The following is a 22,342-nucleotide window of genomic DNA, read 5'->3' as shown; positions in this document are numbered from 1 at the left end:
ATATATATATACACATATATACATATATATGTATATATATATATATATATATATATATATATATATATATATATATATATATATATATATATATATATATATATATATATATATGTATATATATATATATATATAACAACTGTTAAAATGTGCTGTATAACTGACAAACTGACTATATATATATATATATATATATATATATATATATATATATATATATATATATATATATATATATATATATATATATTCCCTAAATGTTCCAATGTTAAATGCAAAACGGTTTCCTCTCAAATCCAACAGGCTTGTTGTGCAGTTTCTTTTCAGAATATAGTGTAAATGTATAAATGTATGTATTTAAACTTATTGTATTGCGCCTCCGGCCCTCTAGGGGGCGGCGATGTGCACTTAAAAGCTGGTTTGCTGTCGGCCAACTAAAACGTAAAGAAGAAGAGGAAGAACAAGCTGAGCACTTCTCCTTCTCTACCGCAGAGTTGCAGTTGTTTACTGTTTGTTACAGTTCAAGTTTCTCTGACAGCCATTGTTACAAATGGTGTGGAATTAAAAAAAGGTTCGTGTTAGCTGCCTACCACAAAATACACCCTGACAAACGATGCAAACAGCTCTCTGTCCACCGTGTCCAGAGGCAGGTCACATTTGATCTGCCCGCTGCTGCTGCTGCTAGCCTGTCAGCTAGTCCCCGACGGTTAGCTCGACTGCAGCAGACGAACAGTCAGAATGACTAAAAGTTAAGCTAGCACTGAAACAAAACTCCACAGAAAGACGAATAAGAACACTGACAACACTAATGCTTGAAACTTTTCTGCTCCCATGTGGATTTTATCCAGTGTTTTAAGTCGCTGTTTGCAGAGGGTAATAACTTGTAGTGTTTGTACTGGAGCTCACTGTCAGCAATGTTGGTCAGTACTACACGCCTACTCGGAAGAGGGAGAATTTTGCTCCGTTATCCGTTTAAGAGGATTTGCATAAACATGTCGTCCTCCTCTACTTCTGGTAAGAGACTGCGGGTTCTGGTGGACATGGACGGGGTCCTGGCGGACTTCGAGGGCGGTTTCTTGAACAAGTATCGTGCCAGGTACCCGGAAGAGCCCTACATTGCCCTGGAAGACAGGAGAGGGTTCTGGGTGTCAGCGCAGTACGGACAGCTGAGGAGTGACCTGTGTGTAAGTCACAAGACTTCATTAGTACAGAAATAGTTGCTGAGATTCGCATTTGATGTCCTGCATAGAATCAGATGTCCTTTTGATGGTTCCTTGGGGCATGATTTAATTAAAAAGGATGTATCTCATCTAGAGACTGCACTAATGGATAGTTTTCAAGTTGAAGCTAATTCGTTTGTCCACATTTTGTGTAGATTTTAGATTTCATGCAGTATCTGAGGAAGCAGAAAGTGGCCAATATCTATATTAGATCTTAATGATGACATAACTGAAAATAAACTACTACTATAGTGATCCCTTCAGGCATGGCTAGTTTTTCTATATTAATTCAAATCCAATGAGCCAAATGGCACAAAACTATTTTGTGACTCACAACGAGAACATATTTAATTGTGACTGTTCTCCAGTAAAGAGACTCTTCAAATAGACTACCCAGTTTGTCACCATGTGTTTTTTGGTTACTGACAGATCTGCAGATCAAGATTTCTGTTAATGTTGACCTTGCCTCATATGTCCCTATATAAGTTTAGAAAATCATGTCTTTGTTGTTTTATCAGTGATATGTAACAGAAAATATGTCAAGAGACAATGAACGAGGCCATTCTCACTTTGTCACTATTAAAATATTAAAGAAACCCTGCCCATATTATAGTCTAATTTCTGTATCAGCTTTTCTGAACTTGACAAAGTTAGCCTCTGGACTGTCTTTCTTCATAGCACATGTACACTGGGATGGATAATGAGTAGCTTGCAAAACCTTTGCATCTGACTTTTTAGCTTTTTTATTTTGGAACTATAAAACATTGAAAAACAATTGTATTTGGGTTACATTTTTAGACTTTATGGAATTTGGATCATCATTTACTGCCTTAGCTATTCACAGTAACAGAAATTTAGACCAAGGGAGCCTGTGTATGCTGTTGATGATAAGCTGTACACCCCTGTGTGTTTTGACTCCAGGCGAAAGCCATCAGTATCTGGGAGTCCAAAGACTTCTTCATAGACCTGGAGCCCCTGCCTGGAGGAGTCGAGGCGGTCAAGGAGATGGCCAAGATGGATGAGTAGGTCTTGAAGATACACTTCACTCATTTCACATATAAACCGATTTGGCTGCTGCTAATGTAGCAAAGTCTGATGCAGATGGGTTTCTGATACATAAGCTGCACAAATCACTCTTGTAATGCGTGAAAAATGTACATAATGAAGTATTTTCCTCGAGCAATCTGGTCAGTTTTGATTGGGAACATACAAGAAAGAAAGAGTGTTTTAAAGTAAGACAGCTCACATTGCATATTTAATGTTGCCAGAGTTTGCCAGGGTCTATTACAATTTTTCACAGAAGAGATCAAAAACTGCCATGCACCATAGCTTTCCTCAAACCAATGCGGCTGATTAAAAGGGCCTGTTAAATCCAGTGTTGACATAGTTTATTACCAGTGAACGTTAGCTTGTGTACGCTTCCATCATCTTACATTATGGGATCCTGTGTAGCGTAACACATCTGACATGCGTCCAGTGTGTGATATATATTATTTATCTTGCTGTAGAACTGCTGCAGAAAACCTCTCTGTCTAATATGTGATCAGATTTGTTTTTATTTGCACATGATGGTTCACTTTTTTACTTGGGATGCACCACTGTGTATTTTATGGTTGATAATGATCATCAGAATTTATGTTTCTTGGCCAGTCTCTGTGAATGAGTCACTGAGAGTTTTACAGTGTGTTTACACAGAAAATGCTTCAGCTGCAGATTATGTCAGCCACAAGTTACATACATTTTAAAACAACGTGCACATAACATGCTTTCCCAGCATGTGTTGCAGCTTGTTTCTGCGGTTTTATCCATCTAACATCCACATTAAGACTCCAAAATGGAATAATCAAGCAAGCCAGGCACAGAAAACCAACAAAGACTGAGGCTTTATATTTCAGTTTGATTCCATTTACATAGCACCAATTCACAACATAAGTCAACCGAATTCAGGGAGAAAAAATAAAAAAAGAAAAATATTCTTATTACCTCTCGCACTGCTTCTATGCACTGTGGTCCTATCACACTTGAACTTGTTTTATGGCGCTTATTCAGGTTATTTTCTCCTGACTAGCTCCTTGCTTGTGTTGTCTCTGCTCTCAGATGTCCGTTGCTTTGGATAAAAGTGTCTGCTAAATGAAATTGTAGAATTGCAGGACAACCTCAGCCATTTGAGGTTGGGGTAAAGGGAAGAGAAAACAGGATAGCAGCCAGAAAACGACAGGTGACAAACAAGAGAACAGCAAACATTGGGCCAGTTGGATCATTAACTGCAAGTCAGAAATGTGCATGCAGCTCCAGAGCGCAGAGTGGACAAAACACAAACTACATGAGAGAAAAGTCACAAATTTAATGACATGCAATAGTAAAGGAGAGGTGCTCTGTGCATCATTGGAAGTCCACCAGCACCAGCAGCATAGCTAAGGGACAGCTGACAGCCCTGTCAGGTACCCATAACTATAAGCTTTATCCAAAAGGAAAGTTTGAATCCTATTTTTAAAATTGGAGAGGATGTTGCCTCCTGAACTGGGAGCTGGTTCCACAGGAAAGAAGCTTGATAACTGAAGGCTTTGTCTGCCTTCTAAAAATGAAGTGCTATGTTGGGATAATATGGTACTATGAACACTCAACGTACAATTGAGCTTGGTCATTAAGAGCTTTGTATGTGAGGAGAAGGATTGTTAATTCCATTCTAGATTTTACAGGGAACCAATGAAGAGAAAGCAGTACAGGAAAAACATGTATGATCTGTCTTACTGGTTCCTGTCAGTACTCTTTTGGATCAACTGGAGGTTTTTAAGAGAATTAGTGGGAGGTCCTGATAATGAGGAGTTACATTAATCCATCTTAGAAGCAACAAATGACTGGACTAGTCACTTAAAGACACGGTGCTCATTTTTTGAAACTTTACTTGTCCCATAAAACAAAGTTGTGTTTGCATGACATCATTCCAATGTAAAGTCTATGGGCTGAGTGGGAACATGTTGACAGTCCTGGTGGACACCGTTTTCTCCAAACCTCTGTTTTCCCCAAGCCAACGTTTTCTGATTTTTACAGTGTACAGCTTGTTTTGAAAAACCTTCACTTATATGGTTTTAGGCTACACTTAGGGCCAAACTGGAGGAACATGATGAGCTTACAAATTTACCTGCCATAATCTGGACATGGTGGCAATGTTGAGTTGCCAGTCTCACACATTTGATGGGACAAGTATACTTTATCTAGATTTCTACACAGGCTAATGGTTGTATTTTATTTGCACTGTACACACTTAAATGCGACCAAGGCGGACTTTTCCTTCCTACCAAACCTACAGTGATAGTGTTTCAAAAATCAGATGACCTACAACTCAGTTCTGTGCCTGAAGGCATCCTGTATAGACACATACAGTCCACTGAAGGTCCTGCTCTGCTGCAGCCACTGTTATGCTTGAAGACTTTGTCTCTGTACATGTGAACAGGGATGTCAACACAGTACCATAACCTTTCCCACTAGTACTTGACTCTCTGCAGTATTCTCTTAAAAGGAGAAAACTACAGTTAAGACCACTAGAATAGCAATATAAAAGGTAATGTGCAGGAAGAATGCTATTCAAACACAAACACAGTGTTGATTTTCTTACAGCAGAACGTCTCTCTTCTTCAGATCTTTGCGACATTCTTCCTCTGTAAGTTCTTTGCCATGGAGGAATCCCTGTGATCCTGCATTGATGGATCACAGAGACGCATGTAGACTGACCTCATACACTCCAGCTTCTGCATTTCATAACATTACGAAGCTGTACATGAAAGATAGATGCAGGCTTCAGTTCTAAAAAGTTATGCCAACATTGAAGTGCCCTAAACATGCATTCTTTGTACCAGCAGTGGGTGAGTCCTCTGGCTGCAAAAAGAAGTCAGATTGTATAGAAGTCTATGAGAAAATTAACCTTCTTCTCACTTTCTTAATGAATTTATGGTCTTAGTCACTAGTTACAAGACTGTTTAAATACAGCATAGTATTAATTTTGTAAATGATATTTCTTTGTTTATTTTGCAGAGCCAGCGCATAAGTAATCACACCAGAGTTAGCTAGCAGCTAATTTGCATCTATTGTCTCTGGCCATGGAGACAACAACCACAGAACAATAAATACACTATGTAAAACAATACAAATGTAAAGATCAGAGTCCATGAGGCAATAAAATAAAATAAATGTAATAACACAGCGTAATCATTGATAGTGACTGCAGCCAAACCTTATGGCTTTTTATTAAACACTGCAAAGCTTCTTTATTCTCTAGTGTTTATGGAAATGGAATGCCCCACTGCTTCAACTAAGAAAGTAGATTAACCAAATGGAAATTTAATTTATCTGTGTTAAGGCCTGACCTGGATAAAATCCTTCTTGATTGAGAGGAAACAGTGTACAAAAATGGGTGATAAGTGTAAAGAAAAGCATTTTTTTTCAGTGAAGATAACATTAAATTAATCAGAAATACAGTGTAGACATTGTTAATGTGGTAAATGACTATTCTAGCTGGAAATGGCTGATTTTTAATGGAATGTCTACATAGGGATACAGAGGCCCATTTCCAGCAACCATCATTCCTGTATTCTAGTGGTACATTGTGTTAGCTAATGGTGTTGAAAGGCTAATTGATGATTAGAAAACCCTTGTGCAGTTATGTTAGCACATGAATAAAGGTGTGGGTTTTCATGGAAAACATGAAATTGTCCAGATGACTCCAAACTTTTGAATGGTACTGTGTAAATATACACACACATCAGTTTTATAATTGGTCCCATTTAGAGTAAAATAGACAAGTAAAGCAGGGTATGTTTTGGGGTGGGATTATTTCATGATTGACAGGGGGCTACCATATCAACATACATAGTGTTCTCAAGTTTTCAGTTAGATCCAGTTTCAAAAAACCAAGAACACATGACCGATTCGATGACCAGATTCCAAACTAAAGGCTTTAAAACACAAACCGATGTGTGATGTCACGGTTGCTTCATCCATCTTTTATATATAGTTTGTATATGTGTGTTGCATATATGGCAGCAGCGGCAACTTGCAAAAACTGGTATGTGCGCGACCAGTCAAAACACACAGCGTACGAGCAGTAATATAATGACCTCACTTTTGACGCAGGTTGCTATGCACAAAAGAGACAAGTATAAACTTCACTTGAGATTCTGCTCTCATTACACCTCCTATGTCATTGTCAGTGTTCGCTATTTTCAAAAGCCCTGATCCTTCAAACTGTAGTTAGAGTTTGTGATTGCAACCAGCCGGCTGCTCTGATGCACTCTTTGGGGAAAGCGTCCTGTAACTGTCATCTACAGTGATAGCATCTCCTTTGATGGTATTTCATTCAAGTGTAATCTGAATCAACATGAAGGAGGCTGAGATTACCACTTCCGCTCGCTTTCTCAGAAGCCCACAATACAGTGACATTAGGTCTAAAAATAGCAGTCATGGTTATGAACTGTGTGTTTACATTTCCTCTCCTGGTGGAAATGAATGTCTTTCTTCAGCCATCAGCGATTGAATAAACCTGTTTTCCTATCAGGAGTAGCAGCCGTATGTTGTGATCTCTCATTTTTCTTACTTGTTTTGTACTTTTTTTCCTCTTAAGTGGGAAAGTCCACCACCTGTCTTCAGTTAACAGTGCCTATCAGTTCCAGTTAAATAAATAACCAAAGTGGCTGTAAGGACATTAGCTGGAATATAAACATGATTGTTATTTGTTGTCATTTTTCCACTCTGGTCTAATTTTTCCTCTTTCTTTCCGCAGCACAGATGTCTTTATTTGCACCAGTCCTATAAAAAATTATAGACACTGTCCTCATGAAAAGGTAAGCCATCTGCCAATCAGTCACATGCATCCTTTTGCCTTTGCAAATGATTGCTATGCTTCATTTTACCAATGAGGTCTGACCTGCTGTGTTTTGTCCAGTACGCCTGGGTGGAGAAGCATTTGGGTTATGACTTTCTGGAGCAGGTCATTCTGACCAGGGACAAGACATTAGTCACCGGTGACCTCCTCATAGATGACAAGCCTGACATTCTAGGTGAGGGCTGTCCACATGCTGGTGTACATTCGTAAGCAGTGCCTATTCAGCAATATGCATAACAAAGTCAAAAACTAGACAGTAATAATATGTTTTGTTTTGGGTTTTTTTTTTTCATTGTTTATGTTGCTCCCAGACGTCTTTCTATGCTCCACCCTCCATAGTCACCACTGCTTTATCTGTCAGCTCAGTTTTCAAGGATTAACACAGGCAGCATTTTCAAAACAATGAGTCCTTGATCCTGATTTCAGACAGAAGCAGCTTCTCATTTCTAGCTTGGGACCCTTAATTTTACAGATTAAAAGAACTCATGTCAGCAGCTGTTGCTTGCAAGCAAATTAGGATAAAATTAGCAAAATGTTTTTAAGTCCAATATGTCAAATCCAGTGCTCGTAATGACCCTAAAAGTTGATTGAATACATATCTGACATGCTGAAATAACAGCTGTAGACTCCTAATATCGACATATTCAATGTTTTGGATAGTGACAATTGCTTCCAAGAAAAGAGTTAGGAGGGCAGTGTAATAGGAGGGCAGTATTGTAACATTAGCAGGCTGAGACGGAGAACACATAGTAAAGAAACTACCGGTATCAGTTCAGGACATTGCTAGACTGTTATTTCACTTTTACATAAACCTGTTTTGCTGCCCATTTCCATTATTTACTCATTCATGTCTTCATTTCTTTTGTTTGTCCATTTAACATCACATAAGAAAGGATTTTTGGGTACTAATTGATGTGCTCACACAACACTGACTGTATTGGTTTAGGTTTGCTGGGAGTGTAAATTTGACCAAATATAATCAAAACTAACACACTGCTGCTAGTGTAAACTCTGTTAGCATGTGTTACCAGTTGGGAAATATTCCATCTATGTTCATTGATTAAGCTCCTAAAAGCTCATCTCTCATCTGTCAGAGTTATATATTTAGAATTTCCGCTGAAAATAATCCATTCCCTCCTTAAAATTACTTAAATATAGCTCTTTACCATTTCCTTTTTAAGATTGTAGACAGATTTGGTTCTTTACCTTCGTTACATATTAAAACCATATTAAAAGCCTCAGTACAGCAGTTACAAGATGAAAATTCTCAGCCATGGCGCTGGCTGCTTATTTTGCTCATCATATGCTTTTAGTATATAAAAATCACCATATGGACATGCTAACAAGGTAAAGAACTTGATTTTCACCAGAGATTAACTTTAGAATATGGCCTGTAACCCTCTATAGTCACCGTAAATTAGAGCATACAAATTACTGTTAACCCCATACCTTACACTGTAGCTTGTGTTTTTAAATTTGCAAAGGAAACGAATAAAAACAAATTAAACACACCACCATCAAAACTCATTCAATGCAGAGTACATTACCCTTCACAAGTTTGGGGTCACTTAGAAATGTCCTTATTTTTGAAAGAAGAGCCGTTTTCTTTGATGAAAACAACATTTAATGAATCAGAAATATAGTCTAGACATTGTTAATGTGGTAAATGACTATTCTAGCTGGAAACAGCTGATTTTTAATGGAATATCTCCATAGGGGTACAGAGGAACATTTCCAGCAACCATCACTCCTGTGTTCTAATGCTACATTGTGGTAGCTAATGATGTTGAAAGGCTAATTGATGACTAGAAAACCCTTGTGCAATTATGTTAGCACATGAATAAAAGTGTGAGTTTTCATGGAAAACATGAAATTGCCTGGGTGACCCCAAACTTTTGAGTGGTAGTCTATATCTCATACTAATAATGCATACTCTTTGCACACTACTTAAACTCACATCCAAAACAAAGCAGGTCAGGCTGCACATTTATAGCCAAAATACTAATCACAGTTACTTTTATCAATATTGGGATCATAATTATTAATCACAATTATTAATTGATTTTACAAACAAAATATTTTTGTTACACTTTCACATTTAAGCAACAGAGCAGCTTTCATTTACTTGCCTAATTATGGTTGCCAAGCTGTGAATGAGCAGTAAATGAATAGGGACAAGCCGTAGCAACAGTGCTCGTATCAGAGTTGATGAGTTAAAACAGTGACATACAACAATGAAGATGTGAATATGTTTTATAAAAGTGTCCTTAAAATAATGAACACGCAGCATGAATGTAAAACATGACTGATATTTTAAAGGTGGATGATTGCATAATCCTGTTTTTGTAATGCTATGTGGGTGCTGTAATTGCTTATATACATCCTCAAAGCTTCATTTGCATTTAATGAGACAGCTGCCACAGTGCGAGTGCAGTTTGTCACGATCTGCTGGTTTGTACGCTCCACACACTTAGACATGTGGTTTGTAGTTACATAATGTTTATTCCTAACATGTGTCCTGATTAGGCGTGGAGCCCAAACCAACATGGGAACACATCCTGTTCACTGCCTGCCATAACAAGCATCTGCCTGTCAGCTCCTCCCAGAGGCGCCTCCTGTCCTGGTCGGATGACTGGAGGGCCATCCTGGACAGCAAACGGCAGTAAGGAGCTCCTTCACCTATGACCCTGGCATCTCAGTTAGTGGAAATTTTGAGGATCACTGTCTCACCAGTGAGCGTCCAGGCTCGGCGAGATCTGCATCAACTTCTTAAAAAGGGAGGTTGAAACGGAGGTCATATGTTCCACATAAACTAGACAGTTTGTACACCCTATTGGGAGAAGAGGCTCACGTATTTGACCACAAGGGGGCACTCTGAGACCGACTATGAAGTCATGTCAACAACTGCATTTCCAACAATTTCAGTGAAAACGAGTCAACATGAAGACAAAATGAATTCATAATGGACACACGATAAGTCTGAAAGGGCAGATGGTGTTGATGGAGCCTTTTGGTCTGCAGTCTGGATGCTTCTTGGATTCCTAGCTGTGGATATTTCTGTTCAAGATCAGGCAGATTTTGTTTGTAACCGTTTTTGGTTTGTTTGGTTTATCTGTGGCCTTCAACACAAAAGGCTTATTAGTAGTTCAAAGTACTGTGTTGCATTATGAATCAGTGATTCACTCAACAGAAAACTCCACTACACAATCACAGAACTGTATGCACTGGTGAGCAGAGCAGAAACTCTACATACACATTTTAAAGTGACCTCAACTTACAAAGACTGTAAAAGTTTTAGTAGGTTATTTATTTTACATGTATTTCACAGGAGTGAACCATACCACTGTTATGTAAATGCACACGTACAGGGAAAGAGTTGAAATGGCTACCTTGGTGCTCTTTTTTAATGTTTTTTCTCTGTGTTTCACAATTATCTATGCATTTCAGTTAACACTCAGCAAAACACTTGCACATACACACACGCATGTTGCCAAAAACCTCACAAGTACAGAATATATCAGTCGTTAAAAATATGTGCAAAATAAGGGATTTAAAAAAAAGCAAATTACCTATTGTAAATACGTTTAAATGAGAAAATATGTTGAGAACTGCAACATAGTTTGTTTTCAGACACATTTTTACTACAAGTTGTCTATATAAATGATTTCTGCCATATACAGTTAGCTCTTTGTCTTTATGTCTCTTTATGTCTGATAAAACCTGTTTCATTTCCATTAGATTTTATCTTAGTTTTAATTGTAGCTTGTTTACTGAAGCATATTACAGCAGATTTTAGTTATAGAGTTTTTTAAAAAAAACTCCAGATTCTCAGAGTACCTCCACAAAACATTAAGTATTTCTATTTATTTTAGCATGTCATTTAACAGTAGAAAATGCAAATCGATTGAAACGTTTTTACATGGTTCATCCACATTTGCCACAAAGCTGGGTTTTTTTTTTAGTACAAAATTCTTCTATCAGTGGATTTTCTTTGTCAAAATTTGCTTTGTTCTGCTTCATGCTCTTTTAAGACACACTGTGAGTATTCACAAGCTGAATTTGAACACATTGTGCTTCTTTCTGACAGGCCAGTCATGATTTTTGCCTTTTGCTGCTAACATGCCTCTTTTCTTTTTTTTGGAAACAAAGCAGGAGATGCTTAACATTTGTTATGGAAGATGTACTTAGTGCTGTGCTATTGTGCCTAGTTTAATGTACAAATTCAAACATGTTGATTTTTGTCTATGGGATGTTTTAGTGCTGCGTTTTGCTCAATTAACCCACGCACAAAAAAAGAATACCCCGTCAACCAGGGCACTTTAAGTGGTCTTCAGTTTATGTGCATCATTAAAAGTGCATTTTACTTTCTTTGCTTTTTTTTTTACACTTCTTTTAGTTACACACTGTTATCAGTTACATTAATTCACAGATGCTTCTGACTAAAGTTTGCAGACTCGCCTGTCCTCGTGGTTAAACATCCTGTAATTGCGGTAGAGTTTAACTAAACACGGTGAACATGCCTCTTTGTGCTCTTTCTTGTAATTTCCTCTTTCTGCAGATCATATCAGTTACAAAAACATGAAGCAGCAGAGCTATTAATCCAGACTGCAGTTTTCAATTTAATATACCAGGAAAGATATTACAATGCATGAAAAAGTAGTGGTTATTAAATATCAACATCTCCTTACTTATACCTGCGACACCCTTTCTGGTACTGACTCCTGTAGCTTGTTCTGCATACATTCTGACTCCCAAGAGCAGAATAAAAACCTGAGCCCACATCTATTAAGAGTCATCTTAAGGAAAGCTATTTAGGGCCAGCTTGTGAGTTAATTAAAAATAAGACATTTATCAAGTGATATCCTCCTACATACAGCAGAGTTTATGAATAACAACTCAGACACAGATTTAAACACCATCTACTATTTTTTCAGTCGTATAAACACTTTTTTGTAGTATTTCAAATGACAATATACGTCATACTTTCCTTGTATAACAATATATAAATATGAATCAAGTAATAGGAAATTGGCTTGATTGAAAACTATAATTACTGTTATTCATAAGCCTATAATTATGTGGAATGTCACACCAAGTACCAACAATGGAGATGCATCAAAACGTCTGGTGTGACATCATAATTGGTGCTGTAAACAACTTGGAAGAAAATGGTCACTGCATATTTGAAGAAAAAGGTGATATTGTTTCACATATTGTATTCATCATGAAAAACGTTGTATTGCACGCTCATACTAAAACATACAGTTGACGATGTGTCACAAAGGATTCACTGAACCATGGAGGAGACTTCTAGGGCTCAAAAAATGAACAAAGGACGACTGATGAAGACACTACCGCTCAGAAGTTTGGGGTCGCCCAGACAATTTCATGTTTTCCATGAAAACTCACACTTGTATTCATGTGCTAACATAATTGCACAATTAGGCTTTCAACACCATTAGTTAACACAATGTAGCATTAGAACACAGGAGTGATGGTTGCTGGAAATGTTCCTCTGTACTACTATGTAGATATTACATTAAAAATCAGCCACTTCCAGCTAGAATAGTCATTTACCACATTAACAATGCCTGGACTGTATTTCTGATTAATCTAATGAGATCTTCATTGAAAACTGCTTTTCTTTTAAAAATAAGGACATTTCTAAGTGACCACAAACTTGTGAACAGTAATGTACATTTGAGGATCACAAAAGATTCACTGAACCATGTAGGCAACTTCTAGGGCTCAAAAAATGAATTAAGAACAACTATGATGAAAAAAATGAACAAAAAATGAAGTTTTGCTTCAACTAAAATCCAACAAGTTGTCCATGTTGCAGCCCCACACTGCAAACACTTCTGGTTGAGATTTTGGTGTTACCTAACTAGCAGCTCTTGTCGCCTCAAGCTAAGATAAGGAGGTTTAATTCGAACTCCAGACCCCCAAATTTATTCATTTTCAAATTTGTTGTCTTTATAACCATAGATCAGACCTGGGCATCCTAGGGCCCGCGGGCCACATCCGGCCCGCCGGACGACCCTGACTGGCCCGTATGAGGTCATTGGAAAATATTAAAAGTCAATGCAAACATATATCATCACAATACATGAAAGCAATACGCCCGCACTGCTTTTATTTTGAAAGATCTGCTAAGTTAACGTTTTTTCGCGCGTGCTTTCCGTACTTAGCATAAGGTTTATGCTGATTGGTTTGTTGGTCAGCTTCAACCCGGGAAGATGTCAGCTAACGGCAAAGAAAGAAGGATTGATTCCGAATGCAGAGTTTTTAACAAGACATGGACTTCCAAGTATTTCTTCACTGAAGTCAGAGGTAAAGTTGTGGCCTAGTTTGTGGCGAACAGATCGCGGTGTTCAAGGATTATAATCTGAATCGACATTACGAGACCAAACATGCGGAGAAGTACAAACATCTGATGCAGAGCGGGGAGGATGTCTGAAGGTTTGCTAGCTAAACTGCTAAAGCAGCAATGACTTTGTTTTACCAAAGCTCACATCAAGGGATGCAGCAGTCAAGACGAGTTTTCTAATATCCTACAAAATCGCCAAAAACAGTAAGCCATTCTCTGATGGAGAGTTTGTAAAAGAATGTCTGGTGGACTCTGCAGCGTTTATATGCCCGGAGAAGAAAGGAGCGTTCGTTAATGTGCCCCTTAGGAGGCGAACCGTAACGAGGCGGGTGGAGAGCAGCGCCGAAAATCTACAAAGTGGACGATTTTGACGTTTTGTCCTTGGCTCTGGACGAGAGCTGTGATGTCCGTGACACAGCCCAGTTACTCATCTTTGTACGTGGACTAACGAAAACCTTTGAGATGACGGAGGAGCTGGCAGCTGTGCAGCCAATGAAAGGAACCACGACGGTTCACTGAGGTAAATACATGCATGAACAAGCTGGGACTAAAACGGGAGAATTTGGTTGGTGTTACAGCCGATGGCTGTCCAAATTTGACAGGGAAAAATGTTGGACTTTTGAAACGGATGCAAGATAAAATGACTGAAATAAACCCACTAAACTGATATAAACTGATATTTTTGCATTATATTATACATCAGGAGGTGCTGTGTAAGTCAGTGCTAAAAATCAACCACGTGACTGATGTTGTAGCTAAAGTAGTTAACTTCATCAGGGCAAGAGCATTGAATTACAGACAGTTTGTTGTCTTTTTGGAGGAGATGATAGTGAACATGGTGACCTTGGTTACCAGACAGCTGTCAGATGGATCAGCCTGGACAAGATGCTTAAACGAGTTTGGGATCTGAGAGCAGAGATTCAAGAGTTGGGCATTGTACATCATTGTATTGTTTCATTTACTGTTTTTGTTGAGATATATGTTGAGCAGAGCTTTTAAGTGTACTGGTCCGGCCCTTAACAACCGTCAAAGTTTCTCATGTGGCCCCATATGAAAATTAATTGCCCACTCCTGCCATAGATGCTCAGATTGGGTTGGTGAGTGTTGATTATACTGTCATTCATATCCCCAATCGACAGGGCAACAGAGAGGGCTAGTAAACAGACAGATAGGGCCGCCAGCCTACTGATAGGGGAACCTACCAAAATTTCTTGCAGTATGCTCATTGGCTAGTACAACTTTTTTCTTCATGCCACAAGAGGCTTCATAGAACTTTTTTTTTTCACAAACACACTACTTCTCCCCAACGCCTGTAAATAGATATGTAAAATTACTGGAGTTCCCTTCTCAGCAGTTTAATAAGTATGGGTTCTAACTTTTTAGGTGTTTGAGTTTCACTTTCACTAGGCTGTATTCCACTGCAGGAACTTACTGGAACCTTAGCAGCAATCTGAATCTTTGTGTTTGTTTTACCTGCAGAAACCCACCCTGTAGAACACACTTGAACGTGTTTTATGGCACTTAACCAGGCTGTTTTCTCCTGACTGGATCCTTGCTTTAGTTGTAGCTACTCTTAGATGTCACTTTGGATGAAAGTGTCTCCTAAATGAAATTGTAGAAATTGTAGAACCTCTTCCAGGGTCCTTATCATGGGGATTAAACTCAAAAGCCAAAAAAGCACCATTTTTCTACCGTCTTGTTTACCCCAAGTGTCACTCTTCTCCTCTGTCAGATTATCTTTACCTATGTCAAATTTACCATTTGTGCTTATAGAACTGCTGTTTCTTCTAACTACTATTTGTTTTGGCACACTAGGAGTTAACATTGTGGTCAAAGCTGTTGGATGTGAAGCAGTGGAAACAGAAAGGCTAAAAGGTCCAATTAGAGGACCGTTCTTGTAAACATTTGCCCCATCCTGCACCTGCTCCAATTTCACAAAGTGGAAAAGCCACCTACTGCTTTTATCTTGCCAAACTCTCCGGTGTTTTCATTCTTAGCATACATGTAAATGTTTTTTAATCTTCAAGTTCAGAGCTGACCAAATACTGTTTCAGACGTCCTTGGAAAATCACAAGTTGTTCCAGTTTTCACGTAACTTTTGCACTGTGACACAAAACCTTGGAAGCAGCAGGGCCAGGACTGCTGGAAGCTTCATTTTCCAAATCCATACTTAAAAGGAAATTCTTTCTTTCTGTGATTTGCTGCACTTCCAGAGTGCTTCCTGACCATATTCCCAGCCACAGTTAACTGATCAAATAGGTCAGCTGTGTCTCAACTGCTGCAAGCTTCTGGGAAGGAACCTGTCTGAAGTGTTAACCGTTCCATGCGATTGCCCTCCTCATGGCTATGTTGTTGTTGTTAAAATGAAGCTGCATGATTGCAAAAAGCCAATCAACCGTTACAGAAACACTGCATGTGTGTCACTTGTATGTGAGCCATTTTTTGTCAATGAATGTTACACTGATCGTTTTACTTGCTCCTGCAGCTGTGGGAGAAAACTGTCACTTTTCAGAAATATTACGTTTCATAAAGAATTCCAAAAGTTAAAAAAAATAAATCAGTCTTAAGATGAACCATAGTATAAAGCTCCATCCGTGGTGCACAGCAGAGGGTGTTGTTACATAGGCAATTGAGTGCAGTTATTCTCCAATTTCTGTTAACTCGTCCGGGTGTAGAAGCACACAAGTTAGTCTTTTATCTGTCGAACTTGTCTGGTTCTAGGGTTCTTTCAGGTCTCCTATTCACCTCATTGTTCTTTTTTAAAAACACACTTGAAATTTCACCTTAGAGCGTCCCCGAGTTCTGTTGTGCTGCTCAGTTGAACTGCATCTTTTCAGTGTAATTTTCAGAGTTGTGCTGTTGAATAGAACAAAAGCTGACCAGCACTTCATTCGTGTGTTTCCTACTTAAGAGTTTGCAGGGCTCAGAGGGAGACAGTCTGAGTGTTTTTTGAACAGACTGAAAGTCCACTCCAGGATAAAGATGAGCTGTGTACAGATCCTCAACAACAGAGTTTATCATTAATGTGTAGCTTCTCAAAGCACTGTTTTTGCAGCATTTTTCCTGTCACAACTGGACTGTTTTCAACGACTAATTCATGAGCAGTTAACACTTGCCAAAGCTAGAGCTTATGAAACATAATTGGATCAAAATATGACTTCATCTAAAAAATCTGGTAGGCAGTCAACCAGAATTTTGTCTTCAGCCAAGCTTTCAGACTCATGAACTGTCTGCTTGGCTCGCATTTCTGTGAATAGTGTGAATATGGAGTGAGATTTTCCAGTTTGTCTGACACCACTCACAGAAGCCAGGAGTCCACCCAAGGACATATTGCTGTGAAAATGCAGTCATTATAGTTTTAAGGGCATATTTATCCCCTGAGGTGTCTCAGACTTTTTATGTAATTCTAAATTCAATTCAGCACAGTGTTTTGTTTTTTTTTTTTTTTTTTTAATTGTTGTTATATGGTTTTGGCTTTGCATTCAGTCCAGTTGACACTTTTTGTCTGTACTGTAGGCGTAAGCACAGTGGAGGTGTTTAAAGTGCGTGTGGAAGGGGGTGGAATTGAACTGTAAGTCTTTTGGGTTTGTTGTTGACCTCGTTTCATCTCAACAGGGCGCTGCATAACGGCACCAAACACAAATAGCACAGTCAGCCCAGTTTGGATTGTGTTTCAACAGAGGGTGGGTAAAATCATTTGTCATCTGAAGTGTTAATGGATGACAAACCTGTTCGATTACCAGACGACTGTGTATCCTCTGGCACCACTGCACCAAAAATATACAGTACAAATATACAGATTTTTTAAAATGTTTTTGTTTTTTTGGTCTTGAACTTTTTCATCTGACTGGAAGTAAAATACTGATGCAGTAAGATAACCTCTTCTGGTAATGGTCATGTGTCTCTTTGTGTTTGTATGTAAATGAAAAAGTTGGCAATCATCACACAGTGGCTCACTTCCGCCCACAACACCAGCTGAGTTTAAAGCAATGATGTATGTTTGGAACCTTTATTTCTGCCTCTACAACCAGACCCTCTGACAGCCATACATCTTCTGTATGTGTCCTGGAGGTAAAGCAGTTTGACAGGGTAGCATTACATAAAAAAAAACAAAACTTGGCTTTGACCTATATTTTTGTGGAAGTACAGAATTATTGTCCAGCTGCTGTTGAATTTGCAAGTTCTTTTTAGGTCGAATCAAGAACAGAAGTACATATTTAGTGCATATATCATCCATCCATCCATCCATTATCTATACGCTGCTTAATCTTCATACGGACAATTTAGAGTTACCAATTAACCCCAGCATGGTTTTGGATTGTGGGAGGAAGCCAGAGTACCCACAGAAAACCCACACATACACAGGGAGAATATGCAAACTCCATGTAAAAAGGTGCCGGGAATGCCAGGATGCGATCTAGGGATCTTCTAGCTGCAAGATAGAAGTGCTAAGTACCAAGCCACTGTGCAGCCCCTGCACCTATTATATATATACACGTGGACAAAATTGCTGGTACCCCTCGGTTAATGAAAGAAAAACCCACAATGGTCACACAAATAATTTGACAAAAGTAGTAATAAATAAAAATTCTATGAAAATTAACCAGTGAAACTCAGACACTGCTTTTGAACCGTGGTTTAACAGAATTATTTTAAAAAATAAGTGTCATGTGGCATTAAAAAGATTAAATCCAACTAATGCTGGGTCGTTTTTAGGTGTGTTTGGGTGAGCTAGGCAGTCACTGAAGGCATCAAAGAGAAGGAAGAAATATTTTGTATAAATTTCACCCACCCAGTCTCATTTTGATAAGTTTTTTCACCGCTCCAAACACCTGACACTGAGAGGAGATGGACAGTAGAAGGACACTCTGCAGGGAGCTAACTCACTGTCTCGTAACCTGCTCGCTGACGCTCTTGCAACAACGCTGCTCGTTTGCCTGCACCGTTGTGTAACAGGATTAGTTATGTTCCACGCAAATATTGCAATATGAGCAACACTGGCGTAAATGATTTTGAATATGCATAATACATGCAGGTGTGTATTCAGCTTGAGTCATGCAGCCACCGGTGAGTCAGCAGCGCTAACAAAAGACAGCTAATAATGTATTTATTGTGGTTGATGTCATGAGGCAGGCCAGTGCTGTTGATTTTGATTTCTTGGTAACCAAACCACTATAAATCCAGATGTTTGCTCCTGCACTGACAGGTGTCAAAGTCCGCTTTATTTAATTAAAACACTGGAGCCACTGAGGTGCTGTGCTTTAATTACAGTAAGAAGCAATGAACAATGCAGCCAAGTGATGATTTTGCTTTTGTTTCAGGCAAACAACACCTCTGAAGTGCTGCTGTTCATTTCATTTTGTTAGTGTCTTTTGAAATCTTTCACACTCGTAACCCTCTTTAAACACATTACATAAAATACACAAGAATGTCCTATTTTCTAAATTATAGCAAGCCAGCTATCTTACTAAGTAGGATGTAGACCTAAATTGTGCACTGCAAGTTGTATAATGAGGGAAAACTGGGCTATATAATTTTTAAAAACAAAGAGAGAGACCTAAATGAAAGTCTTGTATTATGAACACCTGCTCCTCAGCACAGAAATGACAAACGCTGTGTGTGATGTAAAGGCTGCAAAGACATTCCTGCATGAAAATCTGGTTATGTATCATTTTCAAAACCTAATTAAATTTGGATAAGGTAAAACAGGGACTAGATTTGGCACCAAAATTTCCAGAAAAAAGTCATTCTCAGACCTAACGCAATTAAACACTGCTTAAAATACAGCATACACTACCATTCAAACGTTTAGGAGTCACTTAGAAATGTCCTTATTTTTGAAAGAAAAGCATTTTTTTTCAATGAAAGTAACATTAAATTAATCAGAAATACAGTCTAGACATTGTTAATGTGGTAAATGACTATTCTAGGGGTACAGAGGCCCATTTCCAACAACAATCACTCCTCTCTTCTAATGGTACATTGTGGTAACTAATTGTGTTAGAAGGCTAATTGATAATTAGAAAACTCTTGTGCATTTATGCTAGCAGATGAATAAAAGCGTGAAATTGTCTGGGTGACCCCAAACTTTTGAACACGTGTATTTTGGTGAATAAATCCATATATTTCAGTTTAATTAGATGTATAATTTATGTATTTAATTACAGAAAAGTTCACATGTTCTCTCACTTTATACAGTGAAGTGAGAGTACATACTGTATGACTCATCATTTGACTCATTGTTTATATGAGAACTTTGATTGGTGCAACTTTAAATGTCTTTTCATGCGTGATCATTTAGTCAAGCTCCAGTTTATCAGTGGAGGTTGATTCTGCTGATCAAAATAATCAGCCTCATAATAATACCATATTATTATCTTGGTCTAGCTCCAAGTCTTGGTTACTTATTATGGTAACATAGAAACCGAAGGTTATTCTGCTGTTGTGCTAAGTACAATGTGTGTTCAAGAACCCAATAAAAGCAAATAAATCTGACTGCTTATCAAAAGCAGCAGTAATTAAAAATCTTCCATGTACAGCCTTCCATATAAAATGCAGGCTTGTCTGAACTGCCCTATATTGTACAGAAGTTTGTCATTATTGGCCAAATGCGTCAGAGTCCTGAGGAAATCCCAACAGGGCAATAAAAGTGGAACAGAGTAGGAATTTCTCTTTGAGATTCATACAGAGGCCTTGTGGGAATATACTCATATTGGACATATTGAGGAAATGTTCTTTAAAGAACATTTTGTATTGTTTGTGCAGGGGAGATGTAATGTACAGCATGTCCTCTCTGGGACAGGAGGTGGCTCACAGTCAGCGCTTATGGTCATTGTTTGAATCAGCGTAATGGTTAGATAAATGTTACGGTTTACCACGTGTTTGCTGGTGGTGACAGTTAATAATTAGAGGAGCGACATATTCCCTGGAAACTTCCACGGCTGTTAGAAGGAGCATCTATCTGTGTGTTTCCTTGTGCATGTGCCAGCATGTTTTTTTTCTATAGAAAGAGCAGTACAAATGCATGACCGGAAAAAAGTGGAAGTCCAGAAAGAGTGATGAAGCACATTAAATAGAACAGGTCAGCTGGAGCTTTTCCTGTTTGCAGAGTTGTTTTTGTTCTATTCATCATAGGCCGGCGACCACCTCCTCTCTGTCCCTTACACCCCATGATCATTTCTTTCTGTTTGTATTGCTCTTCTTCTGTTTGTCTAATTATGGCAGAGAAGGAAAGTGTGTAGCAAGACACGTTCCAGACTGTATCATCTGTACATCACAAATTTTTTTTTTAATTACAAGTATTGCAGTTTTCCCTCTTGATAATTTGTGCTTATGTTTACTAACATGGAGTACTGGTAGTACTTAGTAGCACTAACCAATCAGCAAAAATGTAGATAACAATATGATGGCATGACTTGCATCTTTCAAAGCTGCTGCAAGCGCAAGTAAATGACAATTTGCATGACAATAATTGTGTTTCTGGATAATTGGTAAGGAAATTTGAAGGACAAGTTTTGACATGTTGCACAAAAAGAAGAAAAAGATAATGCAAATCAGGATTTATTTGCATTAACTTCTTTAGAGTAAATAATCTAGACTGTGGTAGCGTCAGAATATGGCGATATAGGCTGTAATAACAAGTCAGAAACAAAATTGGAGTGTCTAAAAACCAAGCAATAGAACAACCCAAAAAAGAACTTTGATCATCTATGACAGAAAAATGTAGAATAGTCTTAAGAAATTGTTTTCAATTGGCAAAGTTGTAATTTTTCTTTCATGTCAGCTGGTTGGAAACGAAACAACAAATTAAGCGGAAACAGCTGATTGGTCATGTGAGTTACATATACTCTACGCATGAACACCCATGAAACGCATTAAATCTTTTCTAAAAAGTCAAAACCCATCTTGAGCAAGGATAAAAACTATTGAAATTGGGGACATTTAAAAAAATGCAGTTAATAGCAATATTTTCCAATGAGAGTCTTCAGATTATGTCTGCTCCCTTGTTCGATCTGTTTTTGAAGTTTTAGTTTTTTTAGTTCACTCTCAGCCTCAGCAGGCAGCTGTTTTCAGCAAAAAAAATGCTCCACAAACACTACCCAAGCAGCAGACATGGTTTTGGATTGTGGGAGGAAGCTGGAGAACCCGGAGAAAACTCACACATGCACAGGGAAAACATGCAAACTCCATGTAGAAGGATCCCAAAAGGCCAGGATGTGAACCGCTGATCTTCTAGCTGCAAGGCAAAAATGCTAACCACCAAGCCACTGTGAAGCCCCCGAGCAGCAGACAGACACATTTCAATGGTTAATAAAATAGATCATTTAGCAATCAGAGCTAATAGAGTGATTATCTGACTCACATTCACAGATAAAGGCAACTGTTTGCTAACAAGTCAACAATATCAGTGTTGATGATGTTTAAAAATAAAGAAGAAGTGACTGATTGGGTGGCAGTCCTGTGTGTGTTAATCATTACAACTGACCCATTTCATATTGCACATCTGTGTTTCTTCCAATGAATTGAAAGGTGCAGCTTTGAATAGGTCACACATTATTAAATGCAGTTCTTTGAATTCCGAATGACAAACACAGTTGTTACCCTGAAGATGGATATCCCATTTTCGTCGCAAGTACCCCGTTAATGACAATGATTCAGAGGTATTATTTGATGCTGGCATGCTATTTTTATAATAAAACATCAAATATGATGACCAATTACTCTTTCCACCTGTGCCTTTTCCTTTATGAGTCTCGGCCACTGGACTACACCACAGCTGCTAGCCCCAAATAGGCAAGTAGTAAAAGTAACGTCAAAGAAAGTCATGACATGTAGTTGTTTGTATTTTGATGTAAAACTGATAGCAGAGAACAG

The 22,342-nt window shown here is 38.4% G+C and overlaps 1 protein-coding gene across 2 annotated transcripts; it reads left to right on the top strand.

Moving 5' to 3' along the window:
- Positions 1–441: 441 nt before the first annotated feature.
- Positions 442–11,466, top strand: LOC111571616 (5'(3')-deoxyribonucleotidase, mitochondrial). 2 transcript variants are annotated; one of them, XM_023274872.3, is made up of 6 exons: positions 457–571; positions 1,020–1,184; positions 2,142–2,242; positions 6,997–7,057; positions 7,159–7,273; positions 9,625–11,466. In XM_023274872.3, the coding sequence occupies exons 2-6, from the start codon at positions 1,041–1,043 to the stop codon at positions 9,762–9,764; spliced, it is 561 nt and encodes a 186-aa protein (XP_023130640.1). In that variant the 5' UTR covers positions 457–571; positions 1,020–1,040; the 3' UTR covers positions 9,765–11,466. The 2 variants fall into 2 exon arrangements, with proteins under 2 accessions (XP_023130638.1, XP_023130640.1); XM_023274870.3 differs by having other exon boundaries at positions 442–1,184.
- The last annotated feature ends 10,876 nt before the right edge of the window (positions 11,467–22,342 follow it).

This window comes from Amphiprion ocellaris, chromosome 18, assembly GCF_022539595.1.
Source record: "Amphiprion ocellaris isolate individual 3 ecotype Okinawa chromosome 18, ASM2253959v1, whole genome shotgun sequence".
NCBI classification, from domain to species: Eukaryota; Metazoa; Chordata; class Actinopteri; family Pomacentridae; genus Amphiprion; species Amphiprion ocellaris.
This window is presented reverse-complemented; position numbering and strand designations above follow the sequence as displayed.